Source organism: Schistocerca nitens, chromosome 9, assembly GCF_023898315.1.
Source record: "Schistocerca nitens isolate TAMUIC-IGC-003100 chromosome 9, iqSchNite1.1, whole genome shotgun sequence".
Lineage (NCBI taxonomy): Eukaryota > Metazoa > Arthropoda > Insecta > Orthoptera > Acrididae > Schistocerca > Schistocerca nitens.
Window position 1 is genome coordinate 481,953,778 of NC_064622.1, and position 24,498 is coordinate 481,978,275.

The 24,498-nt window shown below is 42.5% G+C and overlaps 1 protein-coding gene across 1 annotated transcript in view; it reads left to right on the forward strand.

The window, feature by feature from the left end:
* Positions 1-24,498, forward strand: part of LOC126204368 (protein qui-1-like) — a 396,210-nt gene that overhangs the window by 336,223 nt on the left and 35,489 nt on the right. Inside the window, exons 19-20 of the mRNA XM_049938742.1 lie at positions 18,801-19,025; positions 24,042-24,259. Of these exons, the coding sequence (XP_049794699.1) occupies positions 18,801-19,025; positions 24,042-24,259 (443 nt within the window). The remainder of the gene's footprint in view (positions 1-18,800; positions 19,026-24,041; positions 24,260-24,498) is intronic.

The window sequence follows — 24,498 nt, forward strand, 5'->3', positions numbered from 1 at the left end:
CCACTTGTCTCCACTCCACTGCACCTCTGCTTGGGTGAGGTTGGATGGCCACAGGAAAGAAAGGGGAGTCATCTCTTTTTTTCCCCCTCCTGTCATCAAGTTGTGATTGTCTGATGTCCTTGGTGCGCAAAATCAAAGTGTATTCCGCATCTTTCTGACTTGAACAATTCTGCGCTTCCAACCTGAACAATTCTGCGCTTCCTCATTATTGTACAGATTTACAATAATGGTACAACAATAATGTACAAACAATTTCAAATACAGTACATAATACTAAAGATGTTACAACTTGAAAAAAAAAGGTTAACCAAGTGCAAAAATAAAACATAAATACAAATAAAAGGATTTCATATTTTATAAAATTAAGAGAACAAATACATATGAGATAATATTTGTAGACTATATTTTATTTATTTATTTATTGAGATTTTCTTCTGTTGTAAGGTTTTCTCTAACATAACAAGTACCTGGAAATTATTAAATTTGTTACATGAGATCTCCCCCCCATGAACCATGGACCTTGCCGTTGGTGGGGAGGCTTGCGTGCCTCAGCGATACAGATGGCCGTACCGTAGGTGCAACCACAACGGAGGGGTATCTGTTGAGAGGCCAGACAAACATGTGGTTCCTGAAGAGGGGCAGCAGCCTTTTCAGTAGTTGCAGGGGCAACAGTCTGGATGATTGACTGATCTGGCCTTGTAACATTAACCAAAACGGCCTTGCTGTGCTGGTACTGCGAACGGCTGAAAGCAAGGGGAAACTACAGCCGTAATTTTTCCCGAGGACATGCAGCTTTACTGTATGATTAAATGATGATGGCGTCCTCTTGGGTAAAATATTCCGGAGGTAAAATAGTCCCCCATTCGGATCTCCGGGCGGGGACTACTCAAGAGGACGTCGTTATCAGGAGAAAGAAAACTGGCGTTCTACGGATCGGAGCGTGGAATGTCAGATCACTTAATCGGGCAGGTAGGTTAGAAAATTTAAAAAGGGAAATGGATAGGTTAAAGTTAGATATAGTGGGAATTAGTGAAGTTCGGTGGCAGGAGGAACAAGACTTTTGGTCAGGTGATTACAGGGTTATAAATACAAAATCAAATAGGGGTAATGCAGGAGTAGGTTTAATAATGAATAAAAAAATAGGAGTGCGGGTTAGCTACTACAAACAGCATAGTGAACGCATTATTGTGGCCAAGATAGACACAAAGCCCATGCCTACTACAGTAGTACAAGTTTATATGCCAACTAGCTCTGCAGATGATGAAGAAATAGATGAAATGTATGACGAGATAAAAGAAATTATTCAGGTAGTGAATGGAGACGAAAATTTAATAGTCATGGGTGACTGGAATTCGTCAGTAGGAAAAGGGAGAGAAGGAAACATAGTAGGTGAATATGGATTGGGGGGAAGGAATGAAAGAGGAAGCCGCCTTGTAGAATTTTGCACAGAGCATAACTTAATCATAGCTAACACTTGGTTCAAGAATCATGAAAGGAGGCTGTATACATGGAAGAAGCCAGGAGATACTGACAGATTTCAGATAGATTATATAATGGTAAGACAGAGATTTAGGAACCAGGTTTTAAATTGTAAGACATTTCCTGGGGCAGATGTGGATTCTGACCACAATCTATTGGTTATGAACTGCAGATTGAAACTGAAGAAACTGCAAAAAGGTGGTAATTTAAGGAGATGGGACCTGGATAAACTGAAAGAACCAGAGGTTGTAGAGAGTTTCAGGGAGAGCATAAGGGAACAATTGACAGGAATGGGGGAAAGAAATACAGTAGAAGAAGAATGGGTAGCTCTGAGGGATGAAGTGGTGAAGGCAGCAGACGATCAAGTAGGTAAAAAGACGAGGGCTAATAGAAATCCTTGGGTAACAGAAGAAATATTGAATTTAATTGATGAAAGGAGAAAATATAAAAATGCAGTAAATGAAGCAGGCAAAAAGGAATACAAACGTCTCAAAAATGAGATCGACAGGAAGTGCAAAATGGCTAAGCAGGGATGGCTAGAGGACAAATGTAAGGATGTAGAGGCTTGTCTCACTAGGGGTAAGATAGATACTGCCTACAGGAAAATTAAAGAGACCTTTGGAGAGAAGAGAACCACTTGTATGAATATCAAGAGCTCAGATGGAAACCCAGTTCTAAGCAAAGAAGGGAAGGTAGAAAGGTGGAAGGAGTATATAGAGGGTTTATACAAGGGAGATGTACTAGAGGACAATATTATGGAAATGGAAGAGGATGTAGATGAAGACGAAATGGGAGATAAGATACTGCGTGAAGAGTTTGACAGAGCACTGAAAGACATGAGTCGAAACAAGGCCCCGGGAGTAGACAACATTCCACTAGAACTACTGATGGCCTCGGGAGAGCCAGTCATGACAAAACTCTACCATCTGGTGAGCACGATGTATGAGACAGGCGAAATACCCTCAGACTTCAAGAAGAATATAATAATTCCAATCCCAAAGAAAGCAGGTGTTGACAAATGTGAAAATTACCGAACTATCAGTTTAATAAGTCACAGCTGCAAAATACTAACGCGAATTCTTTACAGACGAATGGAAAAACTGGTAGAAGCTGACCTCGGGGAAGATCAGTTTGGATTCCGTAGGAATGTTGGAACACATGAGGCAATACTGACCTTAAGACTTATCTTGGAAGAAAGATTAAGAAAAGGCAAACCTACATTTCTAGCATTTGTAGACTTAGAGAAAGCTTTTGACAATGTTGACTGGAATACTCTCTTTCAAATTCTGAAGGTGGCAGGGGTAAAATACAGGGAGCGAAAGGCTATTTACAATTTGTACAGAAACCAGATGGCAGTTATAAGAGTCGAGGGGCATGAAAGGGAAGCAGTGGTTGGGAAAGGAGTGAGACAGGGTTGTAGCCTCTCCCCGATGTTATTCAATCTGTATATTGAGCAAGCAGTAAAGGAAACAAAAGAAAAATTCGGAGTAGGTATTAAAATTCATGGAGAAGAAGTAAAAACTTTGAGGTTCGCCGATGACATTGTAATTCTGTCAGAGACAGCAAAGGACTTGGAAGAGCAGTTGAATGGAATGGACAGTGTCTTGAAAGGAGGATATAAGATGAACATCAACAAAAGCAAAACGAGGATAATGGAATGTAGTCAAATTAAGTCGGGTGATGCTGAGGGAATTAGATTAGGAAATGAGACACTTAAAGTAGTAAAGGAGTTTTGCTATTTAGGGAGTAAAATAACCGATGATGGTCGAAGTAGAGAGGATATAAAGTGTAGACTGGCAATGGCAAGGAATGCGTTTCTCAAGAAGAGAAATTTGTTAACATCGAGTATAGATTTAGGTGTCAGGAAGTCGTTTCTGAAAGTATTTGTATGGAGTGTAGCCATGTATGGAAGTGAAACGTGGACGATAACTAGTTTGGACAAGAAGAGAATAGAAGCTTTCGAAATGTGGTGCTACAGAAGAATGCTGAAGATAAGGTGGGTAGATCACGTAACTAATGAGGAGGTATTGAATAGGATTGGGGAGAAGAGAAGTTTGTGGCACAACTTGACCAGAAGAAGGGATCGGTTGGTAGGACATGTTTTGAGGCATCAAGGGATCACAAATTTAGCATTGGAGGGCAGCGTGGAGGGTAAAAATCGTAGAGGGAGACCAAGAGATCAATACACTAAGCAGATTCAGAAGGATGTAGGTTGCAGTAGGTACTGGGAGATGAAGAAGCTTGCACAGGATAGAGTAGCATGGAGAGCTGCATCAAACCAGTCTCAGGACTGAAGACCACAACAACAACATGAGATCTTACTTTATCTCTTCAGGATGCCCCCAGGTATTTCAATCTTGTATACCGCCTTTCTCTGTTACAAGTCTTCTCAGTGTTAATCATACATTTTGGAGCCAGGTGATAATAGGACATCCTCTTCTCTTCTTCCCCTTCACTCACCATTCAAGGATAATTTTCAGCATTCTGGCTTCCTCCATTCTTCTTATATGTCTGTTTATTTTGTTATTTCTTATTTTATCTTCTCTAGAAATTCTTGCTGATCGTCTCTTCTTTCCCTCCAGTCCCCATCCAGGATCATTTTTAGTATTATGGCTTCCCCATTCTTCTTACATGGCCGTACCACTTCAACTTCCTTTTATCCATCATGTCATTTATTCTTTCTCGTACTTCCATTTTCTTAATTATTTCATCATTTCTTATTTTCTCTATTCTAGAAATTCTTTCTGATACTCTCCAGAAGTCCATTTCCATTGCTTGCAGGTTTTATTTACGTGTTTCAGATAAGTAATCCACTCCATACGTAACAATGCTCTCTATTGTCGATTTAGATATGATTCTTGTGGTTTGGTTTGTTTCATTTCTGCTCCACAAGATTAAGTTGAACACGCCAATTACCTTCCACCCACTGCTAATTCTTTTATTAATTTCTACCTCTGATTTTCCCTTCCCCTCTAAAATGGATCCTAAATAACAGGAAGTATTGACCTTCTTAATTTTCTTTCTCTCTATGTGTAAGTCATATGGATCATTAATGAGGTATTCTGTTTCCTGATAACTAATCTTCAGTCCCCAGTTTCTGTATTCCATTGCTAACTGGTTACACATGCTCTACCAGCTATGAAACCACATTGTTGTCCTGGGTTTTAAAATTTATTTCCAGTTTATTTTTAATTATTTTGCTAAAAAAACTTCTCATTGATGTGTTAATAACATAAATTCCTCAATTGTTTGAGCAGTTTTTGCGATCCCGTCCAAAATATAATATTAATATAGCACATTGTAGTGTCTGTGGTTGGCAGGAAGGAACTAACGATCAAGTTTGAACACACTTTATTTAACTAAAACAGCTTCTTGGCATGCACTAATTTTCAAACTCAAGAACAATGAAAATAACTATAATTCTTGTGGTGGCAAAAGCCAGATAAAAGTTACAAGACAATGAAAAGAAACACCACCAACCAAAATACTATGCTACACAATTCCAGAGTGGCATTCTGCCCAACAAGATACAAATTTCTAAAGAAGCTTACAACGAGTGTCTACTGGACTAGAGCCAACGTAGGTATTGGTTGGAGCTGTCCTAGCTGTAGGTACACACTGCGGGTCTGACTCTGCTGGCGTGCTTATAACACCGATTCAGGAGAATGCTACACTTAGTCACATTAGTTCCAATTGGTGGATCTCTGTCACATGGCTTTTCACGAAGTAGTGCCGTGTTTATGCAGAAGGTCTGTTAATGTTTACATTCACTGGCGATGTTTTGATATGAGCTCATGAAGGGAGATTGGCATCCCACCTTGCTTGTCTGTTGTGTGGGCCCTCTAACTGATAAGGGGCCACTAAAACATTTCTCACCATGGAAAAGAATGCAAAGCACCACAAATGTCCATAGGAGTGGCGGTGTCCTGGTCGACATCCATAGGTTTGTGCTGTCAGGAGCTGGAGGTGGTGATGCATCAGGGGCAGCTGGTGGCGGAGGCAGCAGCTGAGTCGGAGGTGAAAGCGGAGGTTTCATCACAGGGCAGTCGTTGTCAGGCACTGGCAGCTAACCTGGGACGTCATGGCCCACCAGATGGGGGCGGAGGTGGTTGAGGTGCCAGCGGGCAGCAGAACCATTGGCGCACTGGAGAGATGCCATCACCCGGCTGCAGAGCTTGATGATGATGGCAGGTGCCCAGGGTGCCCATGGGTGAGAGAAGATCCGCACCCAGACCACCTCCCCAATGCAGAAGAAATGTGCTGGAGTATGGGCGGGAGGGTGAGAAGACTCGGGAACAAGGACAGATAAGGGAGAGTGGAATGGTTGACCATGAAGTTTCTCCACTGGGCTTTTACTGGCATGCATGTCAGTGCTCCTCCTCCTCCTCCTCCTCCACTGGGTGATGACTCAGCAGCTTACCAAGTTGGATCTTGAATGTCCACACAAAATGTTCTGCCTGGCCATTTGATGCAGGCTGAAACGGGGTGGTGTGGATGAGAGAAATCCCATCAGTGGCACAGAATCACTTAAATTTGGTCAAAGTAAACTGAGGATCATTATCCGTAACAATAGCTTTGGGAGACCCTTGACAACAAAGAGGCACTGGAGAATTTTGATAGTCTCCGCAGAAGTGGTGTTCATCATGCAGGGTACGTAAGGGTATCCCGACCCAGAGTCAATCGGGATGAGCCACAAGGACAGCCCTGCCAAATCCAAGTGGAACATTCCCACAGAGCAGCTGCATCTGGCCACAAAAAGTACTGGCACAGAGGTGCTGCCTGCCCATGTTTGGCATGTGTTGCAGACTGACACAAAGGAGGCAATATCTTTATCCAAGGTGCACCAATAAAGGTGTTGGCGGACAAACTGTTTGGTGAGGATGATTCCCCAATGGCCAGCGTGGAGGAGGTCGAGGACACAGTGGCGCAATGCATGCAGTATGACCACCCGGGGAACGTCTGAATCACTATGTGAAAGGATGACATCACTGCGGGAAAAGAGACTGTGCCAATGATCCCAAAAATGCTGGAATTCTGCATCGCAGACTTTACGACGGCTGTTTGGCAATGGAGAGCTTTCGGGGTCTGATCCTGAGCGGTGGCCCACTGGACTACATCAGCATCCAATGGAAGCTCTTCCAAATCTGCTTCCATGTGGAAACAAACCAAGGGGGAGGTGTCAAACTCATGGTCCACTCCTGATGGCAGCCGGGAAAGGAAATCGGCATTTGCATGCCTTTCAGAGATGCGATAGACAATATCGAAGTCGAACATCGCAAAGAAGGGCGCCCAACACTGGAAGCAGCGTGCTTTCTGGATGAGCACTGCAGCATCCGGGTGAAACAAAGAAACTGAAGGCTTGTGGTCAGTCTGCAGAGTGAGATGAAGATCATACACAAAATCGAATAATTTTGTTAGGGCAAAAACCAGCGCAAAAGCTTCCCTTTCAATTGGACTATATTTGGTTTGAGTGACGATCAATTTTTTGGATGTGAAGGCCACCGGTTTCTCAACACCGTTTACCACTTGCGAGAGGACTGCATCCAAGCCGTAGTCCTTTTGCATCGATGGCAGCAATGAGGGGCAGGGAATGGCCGTAAGCAGCCAGACAAGGTGGTCGGGAGAGAGCCAACTTGAGAAAGCCTGCTCACACACCTCATCCCAAACCCAAAGCACACCCTTGCACAACAGCCCAGTCAGGGGCGCCGAAATCTCGGCAGGGTGGCGTATAAAACGCTGATAATAGTTAATTTGACTGAACACAGATTGCAGTGGCTTCACGTTGGTTGGAGGAGGCAGGTTTTGAATCACCTCGACATACTCCTTAGAGGCATGTAGTCTGTGGGCATCAATCACCCCAGATAACTGATCTCACGTGCAATGCAGGCTGGCCTCGGAAAAAAACCAGAAACAGCCTATCCAGCTTGTCCGTGGTTCCAAATAACATTGAAAAATGGCGAGCACACTGGCAATGCCAAACATTAGGCAGTTGTACTGGAAAAGGCCGCATGGGATATTTATGACCAGGATGTGCTCGATTCTTCATTCAACAGCAGTTGCAAATAAGCGGTGCGCAAATCAATTTTGATGAAAATAGTTGAGCCCGCAAGATATGTGAGTATGTCATCCAATGAAAATTTACCATGACCTTAAAATCACCACAGAGGCGTAAAGCACTGTTCGGCTTCTCGACTAGCACAGTAGGTGTCAGACAGCTACTGTGCGTGACAGGAGGAAGGATGCCTTCATCTTGTAAGCGGTTAAGTTCCACCTGGAAACTGTTTCGGAGAGCAAAGGGGACTGGGCGGGCCTTGAAAATACGAGGGATAGCAGAAGGAAGAAGCTGAACATCTGCAGTGAAACCCTTCACCCCTGGTGTGGAGAATGAGAACAATATTTCGAATTTTCTGAGAAACAGGGCAAGGAGGGGATCAAAACCGTCTGTACCTCGTCCTGCACCGAAGTCCAAAAATGTCCAAACTCAGAAAGTTATTAGCACCAGGGGAGCCAACCACCAAAACCTGACCGGTGAAGGAATAACCACTATAGGAGATTAGTGTTGAAAAATATGCCACGACTGAGATTTGGTGATTACTGAAACTATAAAAGTCACGAGTGTATGGAGACAAAGCTGGTGAGCCCAAGCATTGGTATGTGGCAACATCCACTGTCGAAATGGAAGATGCTGTGTCAATTTGGAAGACACCAGGAATATGTGTGACCTCTAACGTAAGGAGGAAATGGGTTCCCGACTGTGGAATGATGGAGAATACTTGTCCATAAATGAATGCAAGGCTTCCAGGTCCTGTGGTGATGATTCATGGTGAGCCTGTGTGTCAGCTGGAAGTGTGGCATGTACGCGATGTTTCCGTGAAGCCTGACACTCAATGGCGATATGGCCTGTTCAGCTGCGAGCCGTGCACCTTGTTTCCCGTTGGGGGCACTCTGACCATTGATGAGTTTTGACATGATGGAAAATGTACGAAAGACTTTCTGACACAGCTTATACCATAGAACTGATGAGACTCCCACTCAGAACTAGGCAACTGGTGAGCCACGAAAACAGCTGGATCAAAACACAGCAGTTGTAGCTGGTGAGACTGTTCAAATACACAAATGATCATCAGACAGGTGTTGAGGGGTGGGCCCTGTAACTTCAAAGCATCAGCCCAAACACCCTCGTCTGGTGTGTGTAACACCACATCACGAACAATGAAGAGGCATAAGACTACTTGGAGGCAACGTTTGCGCACTGGAATTTGCAATCGCAGGGGATCCCTGGAGCATCGAAATCCATTCCTGATATCTCTGACCTGGGGACTTTCAACAAGAAAAGGGAGTCTCATGGGTGGAGGTGTATTTGTGCATCAACGTACTCAAAAAGGCAGCCCTTAATATGGCTAAACAAGAGACCTCGAGGTGACTGTTCAAGGTTCAATTGTTGAATTAAACGATACACCCATGGACGGACTGTTGCAAAAAAAAATCCTTTCAATGTGGGTCCCATGTGCTAGTAAATGTTGTTCCAACTGTTTGAAATAATTTTACCATAGTTCGACAGACCTATCGAAAGCAGGAACCATCGGTGGAGCCACATGCAAAGTAATCAATTTATCTGTGATGGAATCAACTCTATGAGCTACATCTTCTAATGCTGGGGAGTGAGGTCAATGTTCTGACTTTGTGAGTGCTGCCTAAATCTGCTGTAGAGTTTATCAAGGACTGAATAAATTCTTCTCAGGAAACCATTTCTACTGAAAATGAAAGTTTTATCCTCATCGCCAATAACTGTAGTGCCCTGCTGTCGGCAGGAATGAACTAACGACCAAGTTTGAACACATTTTATTTAACTATAATGACTTCTTGCCATGCGCTAATTTTCAAACTCAAGAACATCGTGTAACGCAATAATTCTTGTGGTGGCAAAAGCCAGACAAAAGTTACAAGACAATGGAAAGAAACAATACCAACCAAAATACTACACTACACAATTCCAAAGTGACGTTACACCCAGCAAGATACAAATTTCTACAAAAGACTATGGTGAATGTCTACTGGGCTAGAGCCAGCTTATGTATTGGCCGGAGCTGTCCTAGCTGTAGGTAGAAACTGCCGGTCTGACCCTGCTGGCGTGCTTATAACACACCGAACACACTGCCAAACATGAAATCCTTTATTTCAATGACTGCTTCACAGCATGTGCCATATGGATCCTTTCCACCAACACCAGCTTTTCTGAATTCCAGGTGGGAACTTTCCCTGCAATACATCCTATGTTCCTGTAACCTTCTTGGCCTCAACCTTCGTTAGTCGCTGTCCTCACCAATCCAGGCCCTTCCCCGCTCCCATTCCAGCACTACACAGCCATCATTCCCTCCTTTTCCGCTCTTCCCCCCCCCCCTCCCCCCCCCCAACACACACACACACACACACACACAGAGCCCTCCACCTAACCTGCAGCACTTCACTGTACACCATCCACACTTGGAAAAAACACAGTACTTCCAATTTTCTTCTGCAAAAAGTACAGTTCCATCAATAAATATAACACATCAACAGAAGTCAGTAGACAGGGTAGAGCATACTAAGTTTTTGGGTGCACGTATAGATGAAAATCTTAATTGGGAAATCCATATTTTGGATCTTCTAAAGCGACTAGGTTCAGCAACTTTTGCAATCAGAATAATTGCCAATTTTGAGGATATAGAAATTAGTAAGCTAATATACTTTGCATACTCTTTATACTTTTTACTCTCTGTTGTCATGCAGAAGAATATTTTGTGGTAACTCAACATTTAGACAAAAATTATTCAATGCTCAAAATAAAGTGGTTAGAATAATGTGTGGGGTTCATAGTCGCACATCCTGGAGACATATTTTTAAAAGATTGGGAATTATTACAACAGCCTCACAGTACATTTACTCACTAATGAAATTTGTTCTCAACAACATGGACCAGTTTAAAAACAACAGTGACATTCATCATTATAATACCAGAAAAAAGACAGACTTACACTATCCTTTACTCAACCTATCTTTGGCACAGAAAAGAATAAAATATGCTGCTATAAAAATTTTAGACAAATTACCAGATGAAATAAAATTTCTGACAGACAGCAGTAATAGCTTCAAAAATAAATTGAAATCATATCTCCTTGACAACTCCTTCTGTAACATAGATGAATTCTTGAATAGGAATAAATAAATCTATAAGTATAGTATATGCATTTGTGCCATTCAAGGGAATGGGGCAAATAATAGAAATTTTAATCTGTAACTCTGTATATGTAATATTAAAAAATCTAGTTTCATATGTGCATTTCTTGTGCACTTGACACGTTCCATATCATAACGGCTACCGTACCGTGCGATTGATCAATGGACTTCGCAACCAACTAACTATTATACCACTGCTCATAAGTCTATGTGATCTATTTCCATGCTTTTGGCATCCAGTGATTGTGTTCCTGTGCCTGAGTTTTCTGAGATTTGGTGAGCACATGTACATTGTGGGGCCAGTGACTTCTGTACCAGATGCTAAGGTGGTTTGGGGTGGTCACAATTTGTTATCCAGCACTAAACTGACAAGTGATTTGCAGTTCTTTGGTCCATACATTCATTGTAAATGTTTGCAGTAGTCAATAGCAACATTACCAGCTTGTTGGCCACAGCAGTTGACTGTGTGGGCGTTAGTTTTACTCAGATGGAGGTGCCCGACATAAATCCTTAGCACTGTAGTGTGTGAAAAACGCAGTGCCTCCATAATCTTGGCTATGAAGTGCTCCACACATCAGGCACCCACATTCAAGTACTCTTGCATTGCATTTCTTGCCCACTCTGTGCTCAGGTGCCATGCTAATGGCCTGTACAGGGTCTGCTGACATCCCAGATGAAAGACACATCCAACTCTCCCTTTCTCTTTCATGAGAGGAGTGTTTTCTCCAGCACATCAGCTGTCTCTATTGTAACTGCTCATAAGTCTATTCCCAGAAAGTACCTATAATAATATTACAGTGCAGTCCTGAAAATGGCTGTCATCATCTAGGAAACAATTAAGTGATGTGCAACACGGCCTTTCAACAAATATAAAACACATCAAACATGAAAAAGTCATCAAAATACATAAGGGATCCATTAGTTTATTTTCATGTGTTGCACAATGTTTTGCCGGCCGAAGTGGCCGTGCGGTTAAAGGCGCTGCAGTCTGGAACCGCAAGACCGCTACGGTCGCAGGTTCGAATCCTGCCTCGGGCATGGATGTTTGTGGTGTCCTTAGGTTAGTTAGGTTTAACTAGTTCTAAGTTCTAGGGGACTAATGACCTCAGCAGTTAAGTCCCATAGTGCTCAGAGCCATTTGAACCATTTTTGCACAATGTTTTGCCTCTGCTTTCAAAATATTTATCCATCTATTTTCCTTGTCCATGAATTTTTCTCAGTGTACAATAGATAGAAAGCTTCTAACTACAAATCCAAATTGATGATTTCACTTTTCAGAAGAATACAGTAACCACCTAGGTTGGACAATAAAAAACTTATCTTTTCTTTACATCTTGCTTAAATGTGTTTCTTTTTTCCTGTTATCCACTTAAGCTGCTTGTTTTTGTTACACGTACTCAGTCAATTACACTGCAGAGCTTTTGTACACATATTCTTCAAATACTTAATAATTCCTTCTTACTTTCTATGTTTATTGTTATTATTATTTCCCATAGTTTCATTTACTTCTTGATGTATTAAAGGAAAATTCAGTCAAGAAAAATATTAAATTATGATACAGAATTGCTGGTCAGTACTTGCTTTCAGGAGGTGAAATGTGTCATACTGCCAACAGACACATACAAGTGACACACTACCTAGATTTTAGAACTAATACCACAGGAGGAGAGGGATCCACTTGTAATAAAGATGAGGGTAGATAAAGATGAAAGGGTAGGTCATCTTCATGTATGCTTCATAGACAGTCTACTGGTAGCAGTACCATGTTCTTAGTGAATTCATTGTACAAGTGAACTGTTGTGACTCGTCGATCATTCAAAGCGCCGCCGCGCAGTTACACACCAGCCATGCAGCAGCTGCGCCACCAAAGCGGCCAGCCGAGCAGCGGCAGCTAGACTGGGACTCAGTGCTCATTCGAATGCTAACGTGCACACATGCCTTGCTTGTCAACTTACTCTGTGACTTATATGTGTTGTGTCGTTCGAAATATATGTGTTAAACTTGACGTTATAACAATTGGCGATGAGGTAGTGGATTTTTCCTTTTCATCGTTGACCCACAGGTTTCCATGGCTACTGTCGAGCAACTATTGCAAAATCTCCTTGAACAACAAACGCTTCTAACAGCGGCGATTCGCGATTTCGTTGCAGCGTCAAGTGCGGGGCGTTTCTCGTCATTGGCTATACCTCCTTTTCCTCCATACGACGAGACGGCGGAAGACTGGTCTGATTATGAATAATGTCTTTGACAACACTTCTTGGCATTTCATGTCACGGACAAACAACCATGTAAGTCTCTGTTCCTTTCCTGGATTTCACATCAAATGTATCAGTTGTTGTCGCACTTGGCTCCTTTGAAGGATCCTGCATCTTTGTCCTTTGCTGAAATGTGCTCACTTCTGTCTATTTTCAAAAGCAAACACATGTGGTAGCCTCTCGTGTTGCCTTTTATCATTGTCGAAAACAGCCACATCAATCCTATCGCGCTTGGGCTGCTGAACTTCACGGCCTCAGTCGAAAGTGTCAATTTGTTACTGACGTTCACAAAGAATCCTGGTATGGGATGCTATTATCCGGTCGACGCCCGACAAAGAAGTTCGGCAATGTGCCCTTCAGTTGGCAAATCCGACTCTAGATGAAGTTCTCTCCATTGTGCAGTCTTTTGAAATTTCTCGCGCTGCTGGGGTGCAAATAGAGGCGTGGGGTGATGTCGGGGAAATACAACCTCTGTGCGCTGTTGACGACGAGTGCAGCGTGTCCCCGCCGGCCAATGTGGCCGCAGTGCGCTCCTACACGCAGCCTCGGCCTAACCAAAAACAACCCGCTAAGAAACTGCAGCAAAACCCCCAGCAACTTCCTTCATGTCCGCGGTGTTTTACAAAACATTCACGCGAGGATTGTCCCCAACGTTGGGCTGTGTGTCACAATTGCAAAAAGAAAGGTCATGTGTCTTCCGTTTGCAAATCTGACCGCATACATGATGTTCATGAACATGACGCTGATTCTGTGTTGTCTGTAAATTGCACTTCTTCCCTTTCAGGGAAGTTATTCCTCACTGCCCAAATCCTTGGTCGAGATATTCGCATGCAGGTGGATACCGATTCTGCTGCCACTATAATTAATTCTCAGATGTATCTTCAGTTGGGTTCTCCACTCCTGTCACTCAGCAATTACGGACGTACAATAAACATATGATTTCTCTCTTGGGACAGTTTAATGCTGAGGTATCTTACAAATCCATCGTTCGCACTGTTCCCATATTTGTGGTTGAACAGAGTAACGCAGAGAATCTTTTTGGTTTCGATGCCTTTCGTGTTTTTGGGTTCTCCAAAGATGACTCTGTCAATATCGTCTCTGATGCTATTCCTTATGCCCAATTGGATTCCTTGTCGACGACATTTTCATCCCTTTTTTCTCCTGGGTTAGGCCGTGCAAATGACTTTGAAGCTCATATCACGCTCAAACCCACTGCTCGGCCTAAGTTTTTTTGGGCTCGGCCCATTCCTGTGGCCCTTCGTGATGGGGTAAAACGGGAGTTGGATCGTCTCACTACTTCTGAGGTCTTGCTTCCTGTCACTTCCAGTGAGTGGTCCTCTCCTGTCATTGTCATTGCTAAGCCAAATGGTGATATTTGTCTCTGTGGCGATTTCAAAGCCACTGTAAATGCTCAATGCCTCATCGACACTTACCCTATGCCCCGTCCTAAAGAAATGTTCACTAAACTTGCTGGAGGCCAGTATTTTTCTAAAATTGACCTTTCAGAAGCTTATCATCAACTTCCTCCCGATGCTGCTTCCTGGCAGTTTCTGGTCCTTAACACGCCTTTTGGCCTCTATCAATACCAACGCTTGCCATTCGGGGTTGCTAGCGCCGCTGCACTCTTTCAGCGATTCTTGGAACAATTATTGCTCCCTGTCCCTGGGTGTATCAATTACATGGACAACATTGTTGTCACTGGCTCACCACTGAAGAACATCTTCAAAATCTCTGCACACTTTTTCATGTCTTACAGACTGCCGGTCTTAAGTGTAATCTTCAGAAATCAAAATTTTTTCAGGCATCTATCATGTACTTGGGGTTTCAACTATCTCGGGATGGTATTCGTCCACTTCAGCAAACTGTCATTGCGATCGATGCCCTTCCTTGCCCTACATCTGTTAAGGAACTGCAGGCCTTCTTGGGGAAAATAGCATACTATTACAAGTTTTTACCATCTGCGGCTTCGGTGGCTCAGCCGTTGCATCGCCTGTTGCATAAAAACGTGCCTTTTCACTGGTCCGCGTCATGCGATGCAGCTTTCCAGAAATTGAAGACTCTGCTGAAACAGGCCCCGTGCCTGTCTACTTATCGACCTGGCCAACATCTTGTTCTTGCCACAGACGCCTCTCAATACGGGGCCGGTGCAGTCCTTGCACACCGTTTTTCTGACGGTTCGGAATAACCCATTGCTTATGCCTCCAAAATGCTGATGGATGCCCAACAAAAGTATTCTCAAATTGAAAAAGAAGCTTTGGCCATTATTTATGCTCTTCATAAGTTTGGTGTTTTTCTCTATGGCTCAAAATTTCATCTTGTTACAGATCACAAACCACTTGTTTCCTTGTTTCATCCATCAACGTCACTTCCCGACAAGACTGCACACCACCTCCAGCGTTGGGCTCTTTACTTGTCTCGTTACAATTATGAGATTCATTTCTGGCCAATGGCTCAACATGCAAATGCTGATGCTCTATCTCGCCTTCCCATGGGTCCTGATCAGGCATTCGATAGGGACGAACTTTTGTGTTTCCACCTGGATGTTGCCGAGCAGCGGGTTGTGGACGGGTTCCCCATCACTGGGGACAGGCTGCCGGCTGCTACGGGTTCTGACCCTACCCTATACCGGGTTTTACGCTGTATTCAGAAGGGTTGGCCAGATTATCCGTCCGCTAAGACTTCTGATCTGTGCGGAACTACTACGCTTTGCGTTACCGCCTCACGGCTAGGGATGGTGTTATCCTCCTCTCCACTGACAATGCTTTGCCATGTGTTGTGGTACCTGCGTCTTTGCGTGCTTCGGTCTTGCGCCTCCTTCACCAAAGGCAGTGTGGTGTGTCTCGCACAAAATCTCTGGTGCGCCGTCATGTGTATTGGCCTGGCATCGACTCTGAAATATCACACATGGTCGCTGCCTGCGGCCCTTGTGCGTCACAGGCCGCTGCCCCGAAGTCATCTTTGTCACCGTGGCCTTCGCCTGAGAAGCCCTGGGAGCGCATTCATGCTGACTTTGCAGGACCCTTTTTAGGTACTTATTGGCTCCTCGTAATTGACGCCTACTCTAATTTTCCTTTCATTGTCCGTTGCACGTCGCCTACCACCGCGGCAACCACCAGTGCTCTCGCCCGCATTTTTTCTTTGGAAGGCCTCCCCTCTACTTTTGTTACTGATAATGGTCTGCAATTTGCCTCTTCCGAATTTGCGGATTTTTGTGCTTGTCACGGCGTTATGCATGGCACGGCCCCGCCGTTCCATCCACAATCCAACGGTGAGGTTGAACGACTGGTCCGCACATTTAAGGCTCAGATGCGGAAACTTCTGACTTCTTCTGCTGCTGATGATGCGCTTCTCCATTTTTTGGCATATTACCGTTTCACCCCCATGGGCGACCACAGCCCGGCTGAGCTCTTACATGGCCGACAGCCCCGCACGCTACTTTTATCTTCTGCGGCCTTCCACCTCCCGGCCCCGGGTGCCTTCACTTGGCTGGTTCACCGCCGATGACCTCGTCTGGGTACGGGGATATGGCAGGCGGCCAAATGGATCCCGGGCCGCATCTTACGACACCTTGGCAGACGCCTGTATGAAATCCAGACAGACACGGGTGTTGCAGTGCGTCATTCGGACCAGCTTCGGCCTCGTGTGCCGGCAATGCCTGTTCTGAATGCCGCTACACCGCCTTTGGCTCTATCTGATGCTCGGGATCTTGGCATCTCTCAATACTCACAATGCAGCCCTCTCACCGTCATCGCGATGCCACCAGGAGACATGCCCATGCAGGAACCGGATGACCATCCTCTGTCAGAGCAAATCTACTCGCCTCCTCCTTCAACGGATGCTGACACATCGCCCATGTCTCCTGTCATGTCAACTGCACTTGCCGCAACGAGCAGATTGGTGCATGGGGCCCCAACAGATTTGACCCCTACGTCTCCTGTGATCTCGACCAGTTATCATCGGGGACATTTCCATCTGTACGGAAAGCCTCCTCCTCGAGACTTTACGGCGAGTCAAACAACGCCTATGGACCTTAGCCATCTCCAGGACACCTCCATCAAGACCAGTGCAACAATTTCAAAGGGGGGAAAAGTGTTGTGACTCGCCGATCATTCAAAGCGCCACCACGCAATTACGCGCGTCTTCTACGTGCGGCGCTGTCTGCCAGCCATGCAGCAGCTGCACCACCTAAGCGGCCAGCCAAGCAGCGGCCGCTAGGTTAGGACTCAGTGCTCATTCAAATGCAAACGTGTACACATGTCTTGCCTGTCAACTTACTCTGTGACTTATATGTGTTGTGTCGTTCTGAAATATATGTGTTAAACTTGACGTTATAATATGAACATTAGATTAACTAATTTTTACAAACTGAATTTTATGTTTTCTTTACTAATTTTATTTCTGATATACTGCTACACTCATCATCATCATCATCTTCTTCTTCTTTAGTGTATCTGTCTTATGACAAGCTTCAGATGGAGGCTACCTATTGTGTCCTGTTCAGAGTAATTTCCCTCACATGTTCATCCTCTTCTAATACCAACCATCATTTAGATTCTTTCTCTTCCTACCTTTCATTCCTCCTACTTTTCCCTCTTATTTTTTTGTTCCAGGTAAGTCTTATGCAGTATATGCTCCTGTCAAGATTTTTTTCCTCTTTCTGATCACTTCCAATAATCTTCTTTCTTATCTAATTTTCTCCATTACTTCTTCATTTTGAAGTCTGTCAGTTCACTTCACCTTAAGCATTCTCCTCCACAGTCACATATCAAAATTTTCTAAGTATCGGTCTTCTTTTTTCTAACTGTCCATGATTTACTGCTGTACGACACTAGACTCCAAACGTAATATTTAGAAAAAACTTTCCCTTGGCACCATTGGAAATACTCTCTTTTCGATAGATATTGGCCTCCGTATTTCTACTGTACAGGTTCTCAGATACAGAAAGCTGTGGTGCCCATACTTGGGGGCAAGACAAGACACCCCCCCCCCCCCCTGTTGACCTCTAGCTCTCAAGAAAAGGAAAAAATACAGTGTAGTCAGGTATTTTTCTTTCAACAAAATTATTTAAAAGTTGGTGTTATACAGATTTTTAACAGGGCTGGAAGAGGAGCTCTTTTACAACTGCTTACACATTGCCATTAGCCTTCCAAAACATTAAAAACACTCCATACCTCCATGTACGGACCACCATATCCCCCCCCCCCCTTACAATACTCTTCCAACATCTTCTGTAGCTGCTCTTCTGAAACTGCCAACAGTGCTTGGTCATCCATGTATTTTATAGTCTTTATCTTTTCATCTTCAATTAAAATACCTCCTGCACTTCCCATAGCCTTGCCTATCCAGTCTTGTACATATATATTCAGTAACTTTGGTGACAGTGAGCATCTTTGACTTTCCAATACTCATCCCTTCCTTCTCCTTATCCCCTACTCTAACAGTCATTTCTTGCTTTATACACATCTCCTTTATTAACATTCTATCTTTCCAATCTATCACACATCTTTTAAAATTATCTACAGTAAACTCTAACAAACATTAAATTTAACAAGACTAGAAAAAATAATTGATTTTATTCAGCTTCTCAGAAGTATTTTAAAATTTCAGCTCTCTATTATAACTTACACAAATTGTATACAAACATTCCTTCTACAGCTGTGTACATTATAGGTCTGTTCATATACTCAATTTTTATCTCTACCTTGCAAGCTGTAATAAACCAGGGAACACAACAAGCTTTTTTGCCGTTCCTGTACAGCACTTCTTTGCTCGAAGTCACACAAGTAAATCTTATGCAGTAGGTGACAGTGGTTTTTTCCCCTTCACATAGCAATAATTTTTCTGTTGAAGGTTCTGAGGATAAGAGCATCATTGTGTGGGACACGAGGCGTGGACGTCCCCTCTCCTGCCTGCAACTCCAGGTGCCGATCCTATCTTTGGAGATGTCTACAGACTGCTCGAGAATTGCAGTTCACCTCCTGGAAAGCCGGCAGCTTCCCATCATTTGCCTGCATAACACCCCAGCTACTTATGTCAAGATGCCAAGTTATGTTGCGCCTGCGAAAGAGGTTGAAGGTAATGAGAATAATATATTTCAGGTATAGAATATTCTTAAGTATCACCAAAGCAACTATGACAGCCACGAGCAAAGGCAAGCTATGAGGGATAACTGTGAAATCACTTTGCTTTTCATTGGGATGATGTAGTACACATCTTGGATGTCCAGTTACATAAAGAATTCTATTATTCTGCATACAGTTGCATATTTGAATGAATTGTCTTCATGGAATGTCTTGAGTGTTGATCTTAGATATACTATTGTCTTGGATTACAGTGAGGTATTATTAGTAATACTTAGCTATTTATAGCTAAAGTTGACTCACTATGCCAACCACTCCACTTCTCTTATACGGACTTTGTTTTCTGATGTCAATTATGGCATCCTGTGAAACAGCTGATCCCTTGTCTGTTTCTGGTTGACATGTCAGATGGCCAATAAAATTTTAAAAGTGCAAGTTGCATATATGAACTGCTTTGTTCCTTCAGCCAACTATGTCATTGATGTTCCTTGCACTTTGTCTTAACTATTCTAAGCAGTGGGGAAGGAAACATCAGTTAAGGGTATTTTCTCTGACAGATTAAAATATATCACAATTAAGACTGTGAAAAGTTAACTCCACAGTAGTCTATTACTGCTTCCCAGTCTCACTCCTTACGCCACTTTCCAAAATGTTTGAGAAGTGATGTGCATGGAGGTTGTCACCCACATGTAGAAATTCCTGAATAAAGACAAATGTGTCTTACAAACAAGTACATGCCCAGCATATAGCCAAATAAGCATTATTTATAAATATCTGTGCAATATTTTGTTCAACTGACATGTTCCACACCATAATGTTTGTCTGAACTGTGAACAATGGCACATGTAACTAAATAAATAAGTAATGGTTGGAATATGACACTGAATGTCATTGATCTAATTTGGAGGATGTTGAGGGAGATGACATTTTGTAAAACGTTACCAAAAGCAGCACTCTGGCCAGTGCCTGGGATGTAAATGTGGTATTAATAGCGACTTTAACATGACCAAACAACATTCATGGGTGGAGCAATTACCTATTGTACACGAGAGAATGCTGTGCTTATAAGAATGTCAACAAGTGCTTTTATTGGTTGTTCTTAAGCAATCCATTTGTGAAAGAAAAAGTGCTGTTATTGGTTGTTCTTAAGCAATCCATTTGTGAAAGAAAAAGAAGTGGCACATTGCCAACAATAATGTCATAGTCCAGCTCAGACAGCTATGTCAGTTTTTTTAAATATTGTGTACAGAAATAGTAACCATCTCAGTGGTCAAGTGGTAGCGTTACTGCCTTTGGTGCAGAAGGACCTGGTTTCAGTTCCTAGTACCTTCTCAGATTTTTCTGGGGTAGGGACAAACGGAATAGGATCCACTCAGCCTCATGATGCCAAATGAGGAGCTGCTTTAATAAAAAGCAGCAGCACATCATTGGGATTCACCTACTGGCAACAAGGCCTGAGGGACTGGCAACTTACCAGTCAGACAGCCCATGATCATAAATCACTCATCGTACTGCCTTATAGGCAGCAGTTGACCAGTTGGAACAGGCCTAAAGCCTAAATATGTTATTGGTGTTTACATTTACAAAAATATTTACATTAACCTGGCTGGACATCCAGATGCATCTTTCATCCACTATGATGGGAGATAATCAAATTTCTATCCCTGTCCTGTCCTGTCCTGCTTGTCTACACAATTGTTGCACCTGCAGCTTTATTTAAACTGAACATGCAAATCTTTACAAAGAGTGTCTTTGGGGACACAGCAAATAGATAAGAGAAAATGAAGAAAGTGGAGGCAAGTTGACCAAGCCAACAGACACTGCAACATTAGCTGCAGGGGTCTCCAGTCTGCAGAGGAAGTTTGCTGCAGTGAAGGAATGAAACTATCTTATCATCACTTTCATCTCTTTGGCCATCATATCAGTGGAACAAGAAAGGTTAGGGAAAACCTTACCATTTATATGGCTCCCATGTTCATGCAAAAACTAAATAAGTTCATTTTTCATACAATGAGCTGAGAAACCCAGCATTGTGTGGCGTATTTATTTAGAGCTCTGCCTGAAACTTCGTACGTATGGAATTTATTTTGGTCTTATAAATCTTCTTTGTGTAAAGCATTTGAATGAGAACAGATGGGGACACAAATGAAGCACTTGTTTGCTTCACTAACACATGAAACCAGGTAGAGCTGAGATCCATGCCTGCAGCACATGGTGCCTGGCCTTTTGCTTTTTTTATGGCCATGCATATCATAAGCTCACCAGGAATTTTACATTTAGAAGAGAAATTATAAATTGTTAGGAGTAAACAGGATTCAGCATATAAAAACTCCCTCACATTTCCTGCTTCCCATCAAAGTTTCTGCGTCTATGATGTTACACTGGAGAGAAGTAACTTTAAGCCTCTGTGAGTGAAGGGTTCTCAGGAATGAAGTTAGATATGATGCTTTCCATACATATGATGCTTTCCATAAAAGTCACACCATGCTTTCAGAAGGAGTTTACAAATAATTAATTAAACCTTCATTGGAATCTTGAGACAGCGTAGCCCACAGTCTTTCAGCCTTCCACTGTATTCAGAAAAACTTGACCATTTTCTAGGTATTTTTATTTGAAAAGTAAATGAAATCAAAATGTGATAAGGAGGGACCAGAATCAGGGAACAAACTTAATAAATCTGTTTGTCATACCAAATAATATAAATAAAACCTGTTGAAAGAAGCAGAGCAATGTTGTTAAGTTTTTATATGCAAGGCAAAGTCAGCATATCTGTATATCCTAACCAAGTAAATTCAGTGTTAGTTTGTATTCATAAAGATAAGGATGTAGCACTTAATTCTGCCACTGAATTAAACTTCTGAAAGTACATCTGCTGCCATCAAGGTAAAAAACATGTAACAGCACCATCTATTGGTTCTTTGCTGTACTATGAAACTAACAGCACCATCTATTGGTTCTTTGCTGTACTATGAAACTAACAGCACCATCTATTGGTTCTTTGCTGTACTATGAAACTAACAGCACCATCTATTGCTTCTGAACCACAACGTCAAGTAGACTGTCTTAGATGAAATTTAAATTTACAGTATTTGTCCGTGTTCCAATTTTGATGAAATAATGCCTATATGTTGCCCCAAGGTAAGTGCAAGTCATCTGTGAAAAAGGCAAAACTGTCCTTGTAATTCTTTCTAGGCCACAATGAATTCTTCAAACATTGTGTTTTCTTCAACGGCAGTGAGCCTAGCGAACTGGACTATCTTTGTCGAAATGTGTTCCTTGTAGAATGTGATTTCCTTTTTAAATTCATCCCTGACAAATCAGGAAGAAATTATCTTTCAATGTCTTAATGTGGGCAGTGTGAAGTTGAGTCTGCATAAAATGTGAAGCCTGCAATACATTTAAGTTGTTCTAGTTTTCATTTCTGCACTCCTTTTTCCTCTACAAATTCAACTTTAGTTAGTTTTAAATAAAAAAAAAATGTTCCAGGCATGCACCTTGACTTAACCAACATACTTTGCAGTAATATATGTAGTCTCCATACAATTCGTTAAGTTCCATTGGAAACTACTGTAACTGACAATGGAGTAAGGCATGCAACTTCAGGAATTTTACTATTCATACTACCAATTTCTTTACATGCTCCATGTCCTCAAATTTAGCACAAAATTCTTCTTGATGAACAGAACAATGAATCTATCTTTTGATTTCTGCATTGTAGTGTAATGTTGTTTTGTTATTAAATATGCAGTACATGTCACTTATGTGAATTCTCGTTCCTCACTTCCACCATTCCCATTCATTTTAAAGGATTGTGGTGATAAGATTGGTAGACTGCCCCTTTTTATACAAACAGGAACAGAACCTGTGAACATACTGCATACCATGAACAAATAGCAAAGGGTGAAGAGTGCTGACACCACAATTTGCCAAACTCTGAGTTATGCCAACGGAAAAGTGCCCCATCACATTGCCAAAGGAAATGTTGTTCTGTTCCGGGTACTTCCCAGGACTGAGGAAAGCCGAGTGACAGAATGGTCCCTGATCCACATGCAACCCACACACGCTACATGCTTGAAGTTTGGCATGCCATGGCTGGCCCTGCTTTATAGGATATTCATGTCCATAAAGAGCAGCCACGACCATCTATTCCTTTGTAAAATAGCACATCTAACTGTAGCACTTCATTTCTGTACCTCTGGTCATCAATAGTATTTCTCAAATGATCACAAAAACCATACATCTCTTTCTGTGGTATTCCTGTGACTGTATCAGCTACCTGTGTACACTGTCTTGATGAAGGCATGCTCTCAGACCTCTTTCATACAAAACAACTGCTTTGACTCTGAGCTTCTGCAGGCAATTGGCTTGCAGACACCATCAGCATGTTTTTTGGCACATTCAATCCTTCTGAAGTGCTTCAAAATGTCCAGTGATTCTGTTCTGCAGAAAAGGGTCCAAATGATGTTTTGTTACACTATCAACTCACCAAAAGACTAGAGTCTGATCACAACACAATGAACAACATGACTAAGGCAATGACATAATATATCACAGGGAAAATTGTTTCCTCTTTCAGTCAAGTTACTTTGTTGATGACTATTGAGGAGGAAGCTATCAAACCAAAAATGGGGTAAATTAACATTTTAAAACCCAGAGCATGAAATACTGGGTAACTGAAGCAAGGGGCTAAATAAATTATTGAAATGTGAAGGTGGAAAACATTACAACCAGCAGTTACGTGATAACAGTGACTTCATTAAAGAAGTAGGTTAATATCGAAGTTGGATTATAGAATAAAGTGTGGTGCACAGTGGAATGAATTTGTTGGCTGTATCTCAGTCAGATGATGAACAGAACAAAGTTGGTTGAAGAAATTATAACAGTATTTCATTGTTTTTACCATACACTTTTCATTTTCATATGCAATTATAGTTCAGTGTTGCATATCTTGGCAACATATTCTGTAATGTATTACTAAATTTACATTCACATTATATGTTGTCTGCTGCAGACTTGCGACCTACTGGGCCTAAGAGACCAATGAGAAGACTATTGAAAAAGGAGGTCTCTCTAGACACATATACCTGGCAGAAGAAATATGGACACTTGACTTCTTCCATAATGATGGCAGCTGTTGATGAAAGACTGAAGAGGAGGTTCTCTGTCTCTGCCAGTATGGAGGAAATTTCCAAAATACCAACCAAAGGTTCTACAATGGGTTCACAACAGGTATATTTTAGAGCAAAAGTTTTGTTACAGTTTCTTAGTGAATTTTTGTAAGTGCTAATTAGTTATTTATCCTTTTAAATGAAGCAGCATGGCTGGCCGGAGTGGCCGAGAGGTTCTAGGCGCTACAGTCTGGAACCGCTTGACTGCTACGGTCACAGGTTTGAATCCTGCCTCGGGCATGGATGTGTGTGATGTCCTTAGGTTAGTTAGGTTTAAGTAGTTCTAAGTTCTAGGGGACT